This window comes from Pygocentrus nattereri, chromosome 1 (genome assembly GCF_015220715.1).
Source record: "Pygocentrus nattereri isolate fPygNat1 chromosome 1, fPygNat1.pri, whole genome shotgun sequence".
NCBI classification, from domain to species: Eukaryota; Metazoa; Chordata; class Actinopteri; order Characiformes; family Serrasalmidae; genus Pygocentrus; species Pygocentrus nattereri.
The window spans coordinates 11,917,414-11,934,103 of record NC_051211.1 but is presented as its reverse complement, the minus strand read 5'-3'; the positions used below and the strand labels follow the sequence as shown (position 1 = coordinate 11,934,103).

Here is a 16,690-nt window from a genome sequence, read left to right as displayed (position 1 = left end):
TCCTTTCTTTGTCCAGACAAATGCAGTCAGGTGAACTGGAGATGCTAAATTGGCCCTAGGTGTGAATGTATATATCTGTTTGTTTACCCTGTGACCGACTTTAGGCCAGTCCAGTGTGTTTCCTGCCTTCTGTCCAACGACTGCTGTGATAGGGTCCAGCACATTACATGACAATATTGCCAAGGATGCATTGTTAAGGATGTGATGTCAGGGGTCGCACAGCTGTATAATGAACTAGGCTAATTATTCTAGCTGATGTTAACCAGCTCCAGAAACACTGAAAATATATTTCTCTGACAAACTAACATGTTAGCACATCATCTACTGAAAAGAGACATGATGTAGAAGACAAGTCCTCATCTGACAGTGTAGCTGTTAGCTCTGTTAGCTCATCTGAAGAGGCAGTCTCAGTTAGTCAAGCGACTTTGGCCTATATATAATCTGGCCACAGCCTGTTTTCTTTTCTTTTTTTCAATTTTCAGTGGTATTCAAGGCATGAAATTAGTGATCCAGTCTTGGATCATTGTGGCAGTATGTTTGGTGTGGCTGTCTTGTTGAAAGGTTCATCTTCTACCTTTCTAACCTCTTGCATGCTGTACCTGTCCAGGGGCGATTAGTTGTGGTTCCATGAGCATTCCACTTGCGTATTTTTGACATGGCTGCAGAACACAGAAACATGCAGATCCTTAAAAGAAAGTTTTAATATAAAAACAGGAAACAGGCAAAAACGTGGTCGAAAAAGAAGTCCAAGAGTCGATACACTGATCCAGCAACCCAGGAGACAAAGAAGTGAAAAACGGGTAATCCAGGCAAAGGTCAAACAAGGAAACAAGGCAGTCAAAACAAACACTCAGTATGATCTCATGGATGCAATACTTCACGATATACCTGAACTAAGCCAGGGCTTAAATACTAAACTACACCTATCACATGACATAAACACACAGGTGAATCACATTAAAATTCGGGAGACTTTGAATGCCGATAGGTGTGTGAGCGAGAGTCCAAAGTCACATGATCTTGCACAGACTCCTGGGAAATGGAGTCTGAATGGGAGTTATCCGGATGCATGACAATATTATTAAACAAATTGTACTGATAGGAACGTCAATGCTAGAGCTCTGCAGTGTTTTTTTCCGGTATGAATACTGTTTATAATGTTAAACAGTCTCTGAAAGCACAAGGAAGCTCATTCTTTGTGTAAAATGTTTCTAATCAATTTTCTTTTTTAATTTTGTAACATTTAAAATTTTTATTTTTGCAGCACTACTTCGTAGAACTTGATTTAATTTTTATTTTGAAACTTTACAATTACATATAATTTAATTTATTGTCTATATATTATTTCGTACCTTTTCCTCTCTGTTTAATTTTCGTGCTTATGAATAAATACTTTTTTGTTCTCATTTCTAAAAACAAATTCAAAAGACTTTGGCCCTCCTTCATCAAAATTGAGCGCCTTTAACGACATACGAACTACTCCTCGTCTGATTCATGAAACTTTTGTGCGATGTGGAAACCGGAGATTTGACCGTATGCAACTTGGATGAATAAGGGTTGTTAATACGTGCATAAGTGGATTAGCATTTGAAGTGGATATATTTGCTGGAAGTATTTTAAATAACAAAAACAAAAGTGTCTGAAAACTTCCAGCATGCATTTTTCCAGCTTGGGCCTGTGCTGAGTGGAACTCACAGTCCAGCCTAGACTACAGTACATTCCTGCACTGTTTCCTCAAACCACTGTGAATTCCTCTCCTCGAGCTATGACAGGTTATATAATTCTTGCATAGTTGGCTAAAAGTTTGTCTCACTTTAGAATCTCATTGAAGCCAGAACTGCTTTCCCCATATTCATCAGTGCGCTTTCATTTTATTGAGTGACTGCTGTGTGTAGCGTCATGTTCATAAGACCTTAATTTTGTATGCATATGTATGCACTGGTGTCGGATTAAATGCAGTGCTTTGGTAATTACAGAAGCATGCGTTAAGTTATGGTATGACAGTGCGTGATCCTCCATCTGTGTAAGCATCCACTGGCCTGTGAGCTCCCCGGAGTAGCGCAATGTTTACTTTGGAGACACTCTAGAGAAATGTGCTCGCCGCAGATAAACAGGTTTTGTTATCAGGTACATCGCTGGAATTTTTTTCCCAGCAGCCTCTGGGGCTTTCTTTGTTAATTTAGGTGTTTTCATTGAGTTACATAACTGCCATGCGATCTGAGTGATGTTTCCATCAGCGCTACTGCGTTTGTACACACAGAGGGGAAACTGACAGGCAGTGTAGTAGTGGGAATGTGGACAAACATTCCATGTTGAAGTTATTTTGAATCAGAGTTGAAAATAATTGGGCATTGAACTCAGTCTTAAGTAGACCGTCCACTGTTATGTCAGAACGTCCAAGCAAAGGTCAGGGGTTGTCCCAAGGCCAGTGTGTTCTTTTGGTGTGGTGGTCAGCTCTGTCTGTGTGAGCGAGAGTCTTCTGGCTGTTTCCGTTCTGGCCGCCAACAGTGCGGGTGCCCGGGCTATGAGTGACGGCCTGCGTCCTGTTGTGTCTGTGTCCCAGCATCCTTCACTCTGCAGGTGAGAGAGCAAATGGCTCCTCATCATTCACAAACTCCCATGAGTCTAAGGCATGGCAGGCGCAAGGTCAAACAGCAGAATAAATGGCTTGACCACAGCGCTTGTGTCTGTGTGGGATTCGCTATTGTGTTACTGTCATTTCAAAAACATTTGACTACATTTGTTCAGTTGTTGACTGTTTGCCAGCTTGGCTTTACATTGTGTGAACACTGTATACTGATGGGCCAACAGATATGGTCTAATATGAGTTGGGATAATATGTTATTACATTAATATGTCTTGTCTACTCTTTACAGATTTGTAAGGTTTTGTTATGATATATGGAATATGCAAAAATACTCTGTTTTGAATGTATTGTGTTTTGTGATGTCAAATAAAATGAGCATGTGTCACAAAGCCCTGCTGCGTATGGGGCTACATAACCACAGATTGGTCAGGGCGCCCATGCCAACCCCTGTTCTCTGTCAAAAGCAGCCACAACGGCATATCAGTGTTGGCACTGAACCTTGGAGCGAGCTCAAGGTGTTGCCCTGGCCTCTTAATTGTCCAGATCTCAGTCCAATTGAGCATCTGTTAGGTGTGCTGGAACAACAAGTGACAGGTTACAGGACTTAATGGGTCTGACGCTAATGTCTTGGTGCCAGATACAAGAGCGCCTTCAGAGGTCTTGTAGAGCCCGTGCCTTGATGGTTTGGAGCTGTTTTGGTGGCACCCAGATGACCAAGCTCCGCCCATTCATTTACATATATCTGTCTTAAAGGCACAGCATGTTTAATTCTAATGGATAAAGATAGGTTAGAAAATGGTCATGTGAAAATGATTTATGACTGTTTTTAGATGCCTCATGGACCTGGCTTATAACTCACTTACATACTCATTAACTTATGTTTAACAAGACTGTCCACAAAGAGAAGCTACGTGTACCCTAGTAACTTTAGGGTGTAAGCTGAGCTGAGCTGAGTGGACTCCACTGACTACAGACTACATTGCTGGTGCTTCACATTGGTAACATTTTGTCCCACACAAGCATCACACAAACATGGCACAAAGCTGGCATTTAACGCATTGTTTGTCATATTATGTAACAGCGCTGTATCTTTCAAATCACATTTTGTTATTGTTGTGCTTTATCAAATTGATCTCAGTATAATACCCAGCATTCATTACACAAATACATCATGCAGCTATTGGGAATCATTATTGCAATCATCTAATCTAGGCTTTAACATCAGTCGTGGGAGAAGACAACACTAAGAGTTTTTTCTTTATCAAACATATCATTTGAAACAATGCACAGACTGCAGCAACGTAGCTTTGAACAACGCACATGGGCTGTTCATAAGGCTACGTGACTCCAACATAAGCTTTTAATGACAACTGACATAACTCTACATAAATGTTTATGAATACTTATTCCAATAGGCATCACTCGTTATAAAGGTTATGTTTAGGCCAATTTTCATCAGTTAGCTAAAGTAGCCTATATGACAGATGACGCCTGTTGGAATAAGCATTTATAAGCGGTTATGTATGGTTACATCAGGTGCCATTGCAAGCTCATATAAGCTGTCATGTAGTCTTATCGACAGCACCCTACAGTAAAGTGCTTTAGGTATTGTTTTTGCATTTGTTGATCACTGAAAAAAAATAACGCTGACTTGACAGAAAGTGGTGAGCTGCTACAGGAAGACAGTAATATACTGCAAAAAGATGATGTATATTTACAAGTGTGAAGCCGAACTTAGGTCAAACACTGTATCTAGCTTGTCATGCTCCTCATCAGCCGAGTCATTTTTGTGACTTGAGTAATCCATACTCTCCAAAGCCATTAGATAGTGAGTCAGCTAGCAAGACAATAAAAGAACACTCTCCAGTCTCAAGTAGGCATGGTTGTATCAGATCTATTGGTGGTTAAATGTTTTATTTTGGCCAGAGTATTGCTTTAATGTGTTGGGTAAAGTATGTTTGGATGTGTACATGTCACTATAAATGTATATCTGTAATTATGGATATGTCTTAAATACTAGAACTATATGATCCATAACCCAAGTCACTCTTCAATATTTTCTCAAAATGATCATCAGAGCAAAACCTATATTTAACAGAGAATTACACAGGTCACTGTGTACTACAAACCTTAATGACCAAATATAATCTTTTTTCAGTGCTCAGTGTGTCCACTCTGGCTTTATTACATCTTTCATTCTTTTCAGGAGACGCGCCTTCAGTTTGTACAGCTCCAAAGTTCAGTCTTAGAAGTTGGTTGCATTTTCTGCTTCTCACGATCTAAAAACATCCCAAACACTTTCAGTGATGTTGAGCTCTGGACTCTGGGGTGGTCAGTTTGTTGTTCCGAGAACACCAGCAGCTTCCTTGTTTGATTGGCAAATGTAAAACATGTACTGTGCACTTATTTTATGCTTAAAGAGACTGAGAGCTGTTAGCTTCAACACATGGTTTTATTCTTCAATGTCACTCTGACATTTTGAACTCATTCAAAGTTTCATTAAGTGCTCTTGACACACTGTACACTAGCATTCCACTCACAGTGTTCAGTCTGATTCTGAATGACGATGAGATGTAGCTCATGGTTGGTGGGTATGAGGCAGAGAGAGAGTAAGTTATAATTACCTGCAGTCTGTACACACACACACACACACACACACACACACACACACACTGAGTCATGTTGGCTGTTTGGTGTCTGGAGAGTAGCCGGCAGCTGCAGTGTCCTACAGAACGAGAACAGGTCATTACCTGTCTGACTCCGCCCAACATACATCCCTGGGCGGGCTTTTGAATGACATCACTGCCAGCTCACCTGCCAGGTGCTCACAACTGAATGAATCATCAGAAAGGCTGGTGCACACACACTCTCTCTCTCTCTCTCTCTCTCTCTCTCACACACACACACACACACACACACACATACACACAGGTCTGTGTTTGTGTTTGTGTACATACATATATCTATCTATCACTTTATCTATATTTCTCTGTCTCTCTCTCTCTCTCTCTCTCTCTCTCTCTCTTTCTCTCTCTCTCTCTCTCTCTCTCTCTCTCTCTATATATATATATATATATATATATATATATATATATATATATATATATATAGTAGACTTGGTTTCAGTTTTTCTTAGAAATCTGCAGGGGTGTTGTTCTACACCTCCAATTAATCCCAAACATGTTGAGTAATGTTGAGGTCTGGACTCTGGGGTGGTCAGTCCATTGTTCTGAGAAACATCAGCAGCTTCTTTGTTTGATGTGTCTGTGTGTTTTTCTCAATAAGAGCTTCTTGAACAGCTACACATCTTTTCATCCCCATAGCGCTGAGTTGTCTTCTCACAGTGGAAGGATGGACGTGGATGTTTTCAGATCTGAAGCAGCTTGATTTTCTACTCTCTCTCAAAGATGAAAGCTTTGTGTTGTTTATCTGATGAGGACAGTTATGGTGTGCACCAGGTCTTGCATGTGGTTGTTGGGAATACCATTTTCTCTGTTTTGGTAACAGATGTTTTTTGACTTTCCTCTTCTTTATGCAGGTGGGTTATCTTTTAGGTAATCTCACCAAAAATATCTCCTGAGAAATGAATAAGCTTCAGAAACTAAAAATAAATGAGCTTGTTCTTTCAGTTAAAAAAAAAAAATGAAACAAGACATGTTGTAAAACGTCACTTTTCGAAAGCAGTTGGCTGGCTTTTCCTGGGTTTCCCTACGATGATAGGACATTTTTGTCCTCACACATAAAGACACCAGCGTCTGGCATGTATTCTTCACGAAAGCCCCACTTTGAAGACATGACTCAACATTCTGATGTGCTTATTAATCTCAGTTTTAAATAGAAAGAGCACCTGTTCTGATCTCAGCTCAGTTCTAGTCATAGAAAATAGCAATTTGATTTATGAAAGGGGAAGATTCCATTGAGGACACTGTGCAGAAAGAAACCGTCCTCATATCTGTTTCTTTGTTTTTGTTTCTGTCATCCAGACACCTGTGTGTGTGTGTGTGTGTGTGTGGGGTGGGGGGGGCATGCATGGGTTTCACACTCTTGGATGGCATGCTGGATGAACATCGCGGCTCTGGGTGGTTTACAAAAATGAATTGTCCATTTACTGTCAGAGATTCCTGATTTGCATGTGTAGACATTGTGTGTTAGTATGAGGGCATGTACGTGCGTGTGTTAGGAAGTAGTTGTATAAGGAAGCTTTACACACCTGTGTTACAGAGCCAGGTGTGTGTATGTGAGGTGGGAGTGTTGGGTGTCTGTAATCCCTTCCGTGCCTTTCATCTTTCCATCAAACGCAGCTTTCTGAGCCCGAGTCCGGACACGACCCTCAAAAACACACACACGATACACAGCAATGCGCTGCAATATGCCCCCTTGATAGTAGCAAATTTCTACAAATCTCTGCCTATGGAGCAGCGTTTGTGATGCCAGGTGAACCACCACTGTTACTTCACTGCCACCTTACCTCACTGCAACATTGCAGTGGTTAGAATTCTGGCAAAAGCTGATTTGTCTGATTAGTTTCATGTCTGATAGAACATGTTTTTTAAAAGGGAAACCTTACACAAAAATCCCAACACTCAGCTCATAGACTGCATATTATTGGCCAAAATGTGAAATGTTATGGCTGTGTCTCCCCCTGGGCCTAACACTTTGAACAGTACTGCATGTATTGTTTATGTATGTTGCATTTAATAACAATTATATGTAACATAGATGAACTGATCATAGATAGAACATTATACTAGATGTTTTTTTTTTTACTAAAAAACTAAGATTTAACCTACTTAAAATTACATACTAAGTCTTATTATCCAGTAATAACAGGGACAATGCAAATGGACTAAGCTATTCTTAAGTTATAGATATATGTAATAAAACTTTGGGCCCAGTGCTTTGTAAGAGATTAAGAAAAATCACAAGCTAAAGTGTAATAAGTTGTAATAAACAGTTCTGTTTTCTCTCCTTGGCTGAGAAAGTGGGGAGTTTAATGCAACTTTCTGGTGGGCCAAATCAGATGTCTTTTTGGGACAAAATCGGATAGTCCTGATCTATGCTGGTAGGGAGGATAAGATGGGTTGATAGCAGACACACTGCCAAGCCAAATCTTAAGATGGTTAGTTGGATTTCAACAGACTCACTTGCCAATGATTTTCCAAAATAAATTCTGATGTTCTTTTTTCTGACAAGCCAAAAGACAGTGGATCGCTTGTGAGACAAAAATCACGGGTTAGCTTTGCTTATGCAGTATAATGCAGTAAGTTAGCTTGGTTTAAGTCTGAAGCATGGTAGATTGATCCATATTGCAGACTACAGTCAATCTGGTGGCTTTAAGGCCACATCAATGCTGGCGTACAGTGGTGGTTCTTTGCAAATTCATAACTTCACTAAACATTTTGTTCATGTAAAATTGATGCGCCAGCCTGGCTATGTTTAAATAGGCCAGTTAGTAGCATAATACACATTTGAGACACACTTCAATGACCTCTTCAGCACAATATACCTAGTCAAAGATTTTGGTTGCACTTTATTTGGATGGTCCAAATACAGCATCTTTGCAGATGCTCAGTACATCTTTAAGTAACATTCAACTCCATTGAATGGAAAATGTTGAGCTTGAATGATTCTATTAAATCTAACCCTAATCCTAGACCTAACCCTTACCCTAACCTCACGGCAAAACCTATGCATTCTCCTAAACCTAAGCCTAACCTTAATGTTGCACGTATAGGGGACCATCCAAATAAAGTCTGACCAAGACTTCATAAATCAAACATTGTAGAAAAGGGAAGACATAAATCTGTGTAGTGCCATTGCTTTTCATTGCTGGGTTTGGGCCTTTCTGCTAAGCTAAAGCTGCCTATAGTATCCTGTGTGCAGTTTCTGGCTTCATCACCGCCCTTCAGGTGTAGTTGCAGAAGCTCTGGAGTATTGTGCCCCCTTCAGGCTGCCCCCTGTCTGTGCAGAACTGAATAGATTGTCCTCTACTGCTCTCTGAAACACATTTCTCTATATGATTGGGTGGCTGTATCTCCTGGGGGTAGAGGGTGTTCAAGAGCATCCAAGTTGAGGCATGCACTGTCCTGTACGTCACATCCAGCCTTCTACCAGCCGAGCAGGATTGCAGTGGTTGTTGTGGTTTACATGGAAATGAGAATGAGCCCGAGAATTTGTATGCGGAACACATACATATGTTTGTTTTCAGTTATAGCCTCAGGAATGTGTTTTGAAGTTGACAGAATCTCGGAATTGTCGGAGAGACAAAGAATTTCCACATAATTCAATGTTTTTCTATCCAAATAAAGCACTTTTGTTGATCCAGCACAATATAAATGGGCTAAACTGAATCTGCTACCACATTTCCAACTCAGCTTGTTAAAGCTTGTTGTACTTGATTTATTACTGTCGTACACTAAATATATGAAATCATCAAAAACACTCAAAATAGTTGAGTAATGTGGGATATATTGGACAACAAAGTAAAGGGAAACACTGTCTTTGTGTTGAGTGGTCCTTTTGTAGATGATTAATAAACTCTTAACAGATTATCAGTAAAACAATGACATATTAGTAAAGCAGCAGTAGTGAAGCCTCTGAATACATTGAAGTAAATATCTTGTAGATGGTCTTTTGATACATTACATACAGTAGATGTATTGTTAATATGTTACTTACATTACACAAAACCTTACCAACCTTACCAAAAAACCTAACCCTCACCCTGGCCCTAATCCTAACCCTAACCTTAAATTCAACCCAAAACCTAATCCTGACCTTAACCTCAGCCCAAAACCTAATCCTAACCCTGACCCTAATCCTAACTGAGTTAGTTTGTTTCTGAGTGTTTGTTTCACCTAAATAAATAAAGTGTCACCAGTAATTCTAACTAGTTGCCCACCTCTGATGTTGAATTTGTGTTTTTCAGTCATTTTTATGTTTTTCAACTAATTTGGTTGCAGAAATGTGGGTATTCTTAGTTTTCAGGTTTCAAATAATCGTATTAGGCTTAACGTTTCTATAAAGAAGTAATTGAATTTAACATTCTTGTGCCCAAAAAAAACAAAAATATTATAAAATACAACATCTACAAATACCTTCTTAAATTAACAACTATTTGAAGGGTGCATTTCATGGACACCACAAAAATTTCTGCACTATTTTCAGTCAGTCTTAAAGGCGCTGAAACAAAAATAACCTGTTTAATAATACAGATTAAAGAGTGGTTAGTAAAATGAATGATGACATAAACCTACACAAATATCATAAATATCATATGTGGACCTTAAAAAAAATAAATAAATCAGATGAAAAAATGTAGGATATAGGCCCTTTAATATAAGTCATTGGGTATGCACATGCAGTTCTTTCTTCATATGATGGGTCATCCTTTTCTCTTTCTCTCAGGCGCAGGGTGAAGGAGCAGTGCGCGTGTGTCTGAAGGAGAGAGGTCAGGACGTGCTGGTCCTTCAGAGAGTGGCTTCTGACCGGACGTCCCCACAGACAGCTGGAGGAGGAGTCAAAGAAGACGAAAGTGATAGGAGGTGAGCACCCTGCCCATCCCTTCCTCTCTCTCTCTCTCTCTCTCCCTCTCTGTCTCTCTGTCTCTCTCTCACTCTCTCTCTCTCTGTCTTAGCATTCTGTCCCCTCCCTCCTTCAATCACCTCCTCTAAACCACGGCTCTCCTTCTCCCTCCTCCTTCCGATCACCAATCACTTGCCCCCTCCCCTTCGCGTTTTGAACAAACTCAGGCTGCAGAGCTTGCCGGAGCAGTGAGTGCAGCGGCCTCTGACGGACCGGGAGTTTGCGTGAGGGCGTGTGCGTGCATGGGACGATTGTAGCCTTAGGGCTAAAGCTGAGGAGGCAGGAAATTTGCCCGTTCTTGATGAGTGTATGTGTCTGTGTGCTTGAGTACAGTCGTTTTGCTTGCCGCAGGAACACAGTGCTGGTGTATGTTCAGGCTCCAGCAGCAGTGACAGTGCAGGGAGTGTCTGCTGTGCAGTCAGGCAGGCAGAGAGAGAGAGGGAGAGAGAGAGAGAGAGAGAGGGAGAGAGAGGGGCCGGCTCGGAACACCCAGACTGGGCCTGGGCTGTTGGAGTAGGGCAGTACGTGCCTGGCTCATATCCACACCTGGCCTGGGGCATGACGCAGTGACCCGGCCGGAAATGGGCAGCGTCCGGCCGAAACGCCTCAACATCAAACCCGTCACGCTGGTAGAGGAGGAAGAGGATGACGATGATGATGACGAAGGCTCTGAGTGTAGTAGCATTAGCTCTAACTCTAGCTGTAAGGACGACACGGCCGTGGCCACTTTTGACGTCCCCCATTTCCGTTACATTGATGAGGAGGAAGATGAGGATGATGTGCTTAGCAGCAGGGGGTGGAGCAGCAGCTCTTACTCAGTCTGCTCCACCGAAGGAGACTACCAGTCTGACTCCTCATCCTCTGCCGTGTCCAACAGGTACGTGGTGGTGTCCGGAACGCCGCACAAGATCCTGGAGCACCTGCTGAGTGACCTGAGGCTGGATGAACACCAGGGGGCAACAGAGGGCAAAGAAGCAGGTGAGTGACCCCAAACTTTGTTCATTGGAATGACTGATATGACCAGATTATGGTGTGGCTTAATCATCGGGGAACACTTTCTATAAATGTCATATCTCTAAGAAACTGTAAACACATTATTGACGTGTTATAATGCATTTATAAGTCATTATAAACATGGCTAAAAACACTCACCTGTGCCTCACAAATACAGCTCATAAAGGGGGTTATAATATCATCCTTTTATCAGTAGTAACCTAATGACATAACGAATACATCATCACTTCACTTGACACTTGCAAAGAAGTCTTGCAATGTGTTAAACAATAAGTTACATGTTGTGATTCCGTTTCATAAGTATAATTCCTAAATTGTCATAAATCAGAAGTCATAGCATGATTCAGCATGTGTTTCTAACAGTACAGGTTTGTTTCTTTAGCACTGAAAATGTATTGGGTTATGATCACTACTTCTAATGCATTTTGTCAAAAATTCATGACACAAACTGAACATAGCTATAACCAGCCTTGTAACCGGAAGGTCGCCTGGTTTGATCCCCTGAGCTGACAGTACATGACTGAGGTGCTCTTGAGCAAGGCAACTAACCCCCAACTGCTCCCCGGGTGCTGTGGATAGGGCTGCCCACTGCTCCGAGCAAGTGTGCTCACTGCCCCCTAGTGTGTGTGTGTGTGTGTGTGTGTGTTTCACTGCACAGATGAGTTAGAATGCAGAGGTGAAATTTCCCTAATAAGGGCCACTTAACCTAATAAGTATTCATAAATATGTATGCACCTTATTAATGTGTTATTAGGTCATGAATGTGCTCAGAGATTCTTATGATATAAAGTCTTACTGTTAATCAGTGATGCTTTGAAGATGTCTATAAGTAGACAGGATGGACCAATGAATGTATAGGCTTGTGATACATCATAATCTTGAGTTCACCACTTTTATTTACAAATTTTTCAGCTGTGCAAGGATAATTCACAAGCACTATCCAAATGGACCACTAGTAATAAAGTACAGCAATAAGTATAGAAGAGTTGTGTCTAGAAAGCAACTAGGGCAGGGGTGCTCAGTTCTGGGAGATCTTCCGCCCTGTTAGACTTGCTCTTCAGTTGTACAGTATGTGCAAGGCTAAAATCAAAGACATAGTTCTGCAAAAAAGCAAGTTTAACACTTTAAAGTTTTCTCGCCACCACATACACCAATCAGGCATAACTTTATAACCACCTCCTTGTGTCTATGCTCATTTTCCTTTTTATCAGCTCCACTTACTATATAGGAGCACTTTAGTTCTACAGTTACAGACTGTAGTCCATCTGTTTCTCTGATACTTTGTTAGCCCCTTTACCCTGTTCTTCAGTGGTCAGGACCCTCATTGACCACCACAGAACAGGCACTATTTGGGTGGGTAAAACGGTAAAAGGGGGGCTAACAAAGTATCAGAGAAACAGATGGACTACAGTCTGTAATTGTAGAACTACAAAGTGCTCCTATACAGTAAGTGGAGCTGATAAAATGGACAATGAGGAAATGAGAAGTGGTCATGATGTCATGCCTGATGTATGTAGTCAGCTAGCCAAGACATATTTTGTGTTTAGTTATGCAATGGAAGTACAGTATAAATCTAATGTTGCTGTATGTACACCTAAATCATTAAATATCTTCACAATAAACCTCACCCCCCAAACATGTCTTGGCTAATCAGCTACATTCAACACATGCATAGCTAATTTTGAGTGAGGGTGACAGGCATGCATGCTGGAGGAGCCTGAAGGTGTAGCGGGCAGGTAGGTGCGAGTGCAAGCATGTGGTCACTGATGTGATCCACTAATACGGACAGAAGAGAATCTCCTGGGTCGCGGGGGTGCTTGGGCATGCAGTTAGTAAAATCCTCCTGGTCATTAAATTGATGAATACAGTAACACATTAAATGACTATGTAGTTGTAATCATTGTGTAACTGTTGTGCATTCAGGTGCTAGTAGTGACTTACGTAAGCATTGTGGTTGCTTTGTGATTCACAGCTAATGTGGCATCACAATTACACTGGAATGTAATGGCAAGTTTGGACGCAACAGTCCCAAATATTCCCTGGAATGCTTTGTTGTTCACTGGTCTTTTAACTTTTTAACCCATCAAATGCTGGGCTTATTATTAGGAACTAATCATAAGACCTATGTATTAGACCTATTATGTAGTTATGTCAGTTGTGGAAGGTAGGCCAATATGTATCCCTCAGGGCTTAAATGATTAAGATTTAAATGTCAAAGTGACCGTCTTAGTGTATATTTATATTTTTGACTGTATCTTGGTGACCGTATGTCCAAAAGTATCCAGACACCCCTTCTAATGAGTAAATTCACCTAGTTTAAGGATGGTATAATTTCCATAGAAAAGCATTGACCAAAAGAATGGGATACTCTTGAGCAGACATACATAGTCCTAACATCACCATTCCCCAGGTGTCAGGTATAAAGCCCCCACCACTGGGCCGTGGAGCAATGGAACTGTGTTCTCTGGAGTGATGAGTCTATATCCAATACCTTTGGGATGAGTTGGAGTGATCCAGAACTGATCAACTCACTAATGCTCAATCAAATCCTCACAGCAATGTACCAACATCTACTTTAAAGCCTTCTCAGAAGAGTAGATTCTGTTACTGCAGCAGAAAGGGACCAATTCCCTAATAATGCCCTTCATTTCAAGAGAAGCACTGAAAAAGCAGGTGTATCTAAACTAACTAACTCTCAAACAAATGTAACTAATACCAGTTAGTGATAGCAACTATTTAGAATAACATATATAAATAGGTGTTGATTGGATGTGCTTGATGGTAAAATTGACTGCCAAGCATATGTAGAAAAATTGGTTGCTGACTGTGGATTTGATCTTCTGACCACATGTGACCATTAGGCGATACCTAAGACATTATTCAAGTTCAAAGGTAGTCATTAATGTGGTGATGTTGACACCTTCAGTCTCAAATGGTTTATATAATAGTCTGTGATCAGTGTATCTATACAGATGCACATTAATTAGTGTCCTTTTATTCCTTCCAGTGTGGATTCTGTCTGGATTGAGTAAAGTGACCATATGCAACTGAAAGAACTAATTCGTTTTTCACCTCTAAATTAAAGCGAATTCCACATATTTTATAAACATTCTTCATAATTCCATCGTTGAGAAGTAAACAAAGTCATTCAGAGTGGTTCGATATCAATTGATGCACTGTAGACAAGCTCACTGACTCATATTTACAGTGGAGGTGATGGGAACCAGGGGTCACAATGTATACTGCACAAATATAGCCATTTTATTTACTATCCAAAACAAGCAGTGAACCTAAGAGTGCCCTCTGCACTTGTATATGGTTATATCATCTTGGTTATAGTACAGTAGTTTCAAATATGGTACTACATTTTCTAATTTTGTTGAGTATTTTTACTTACAGCACTCTGCTTACACTTTTCCACTATGAGCTCATTTTGAAAAATACCTTTCAAGCAAAATGTTTACGTCGAAGCTATTGTTAAATATTGTCTCTGGGATTAGGTTGCATATTCGAGTAAGTGTGTTTTGTATAACAGCTTTCTAGAATGTAAATTTCAGAGGCAGAAATCTGGTTCCTATCACCACCACTTTAAACATTTCTGGATTGGTAAGTTACACTAGAACATTGCATTTCTAGTCTGAATGGCTTTGTGTACTTACAACCCATTTAATCATAGAGAATTTTTAAAAATCCCTCTCTAATGTTATATTTTGAAGGATGCAAGCCATCAGAGTTGATTTTTATTATAATTGTTCATCAAGCTTAACAGAAAATGACATTTTTCCTGGTTTAAATCAGATAGGAGCCTGATTCATTTGTAAATAGAATGACTCAGCTCACAGAAGGTCAGCTGATACCATCAGAGGCCCAATGCAAATTTGGCGTGGGTCTCACAGAACTGGTTCTGAATGCTAAAGGAAGAAACTAAAATAGGGTTATATGTGGAGTTTGTAGAGAAAAAACACTACCACATTTATGTAGAATACCATGCAAATGTCAGAGATCACCCTTTATTTCTGTCATTTTCAGTCAAAATGACCATGAAAAACAAGTTGCTTATTTTTCAGGGTATTTCAGATGAGATTAGATATAAGATCTACTTGCATAATTAAGAGGAAAGTCAGAGGAAACTGAGTGAAAAAAACAAGAGTTTCCAAAAAATGATTAAAAACGGGACTCCTAACAACCAACTGCAACACCTGGTAGACACCAAAACTGTTCCAGTCAGATAAACAACACTTCCACATCCGTCCTTCCACTGTGAGAAGACAACTCAGTGCTATGGGTCTAAAACGATGTGTAGCTGTTCAAAAAGTCTTAGTGAGAAAAGGAGACACATCAAACACAGAAGTGGTTGGTGTTCTCAGAATAATAGACTGGCCACCCCAGAGTCCAGACCGTGACATCACTGAATGGGATTTGGAATTGCTTGGATCGTGAAGTGCAACAAACTTTCAAGACTGGACTTTCTCTGGGAAGCTGAATGCAAGTCTTCTCAAAGAATGGAAGCTGTAATGAGAACAAACACACTGAAGACTGAGAATAAGATTTAGTTCTTTTCTTTCTTCTAACTTTTTTGGCTATTTTCCAGATAGTGAAACATTGTACTTGCCTAATGTTATGTAAGACATACAGTACATTAGACAATTGAGAAGATCTGATATGGAATGAAGTGGATTAGCTGTAGCCACATGTTGGTTTGTCATTCTAATTTCATGTTTTCATTAAACGGAAACCAAAAGAAAATGATAGAGTGTGTGTGTGTGTGTGTGTGTGTGTGTGTGTGTGTGTGTGTGTGTGTGTGTGTGTGTGTGTGTGTTCCCTGTGCTATTGTCTTGAATAAACCCACAGGCAGACAGTTAGCCCCTTGGTGCTGTGCATCCTGGGTAATTACCGGTGTGCTTGTGGTTGTGCTTAGCACTTATTCCCTGCACACTGTAATAAAGGAAAAGGCACTCCTCTGTTTTTAATGTCAGCACACCCACGCTCCCTCACACACAGCTATATGACCAAACAGCCTACAAGTCCCACAGCATTTAAACGTATCTTTCAAAGGTTAAAAGATCCAGGCCAGGCTTGTTTTAGACATTGTTGTAATTATTTAACACGAACTACCTGAACTTCATGTTCAGCACACTCCTGCCAATATACGCACATGCTCATGCTTGTAGCTGCAAGCACTACCAACTGAGGATAAAACAGTGGGTGGGGTGGTCTTTTTTCTAACCGGATCCACGTTGCAGACAGGGGGCAGTTAGTCAGCACAATTCTCTTAATATGTCAAGGTTGAGCCCTCAATTGTGTGTAGAAAATGTCAGTGAAATCACATGGATAGTGGGCAGATAAAGGGAAGGAAGTAGTGTGATGTGTTATGTATTCAAGTCCTCACTCTGAAATAGTGCTTTGTGCTGATTTTTGAAGTACACAATCACTCTTTCCTGGGCTAATTCCAATTCTTGCTGACTAAATTATGTTTTACTGAAAGTTCTATGGGATTCCTTTCAG

General features: G+C 40.5%; 1 protein-coding gene across 4 annotated transcripts in view; it reads left to right on the top strand.

Annotated features, from left to right (window-relative positions):
* Positions 1-16,690, top strand: part of rapgef5a (Rap guanine nucleotide exchange factor (GEF) 5a) — a 132,243-nt gene that overhangs the window by 83,103 nt on the left and 32,450 nt on the right. For all 4 annotated transcript variants that reach the window (XM_037539247.1, XM_017701512.2, XM_017701510.2 and 1 more), the window contains exons 10-11: positions 9,995-10,131; positions 11,049-11,149. In XM_037539247.1, the coding sequence (XP_037395144.1) occupies positions 9,995-10,131; positions 11,049-11,149 (238 nt within the window). The remainder of the gene's footprint in view (positions 1-9,994; positions 10,132-11,048; positions 11,150-16,690) is intronic.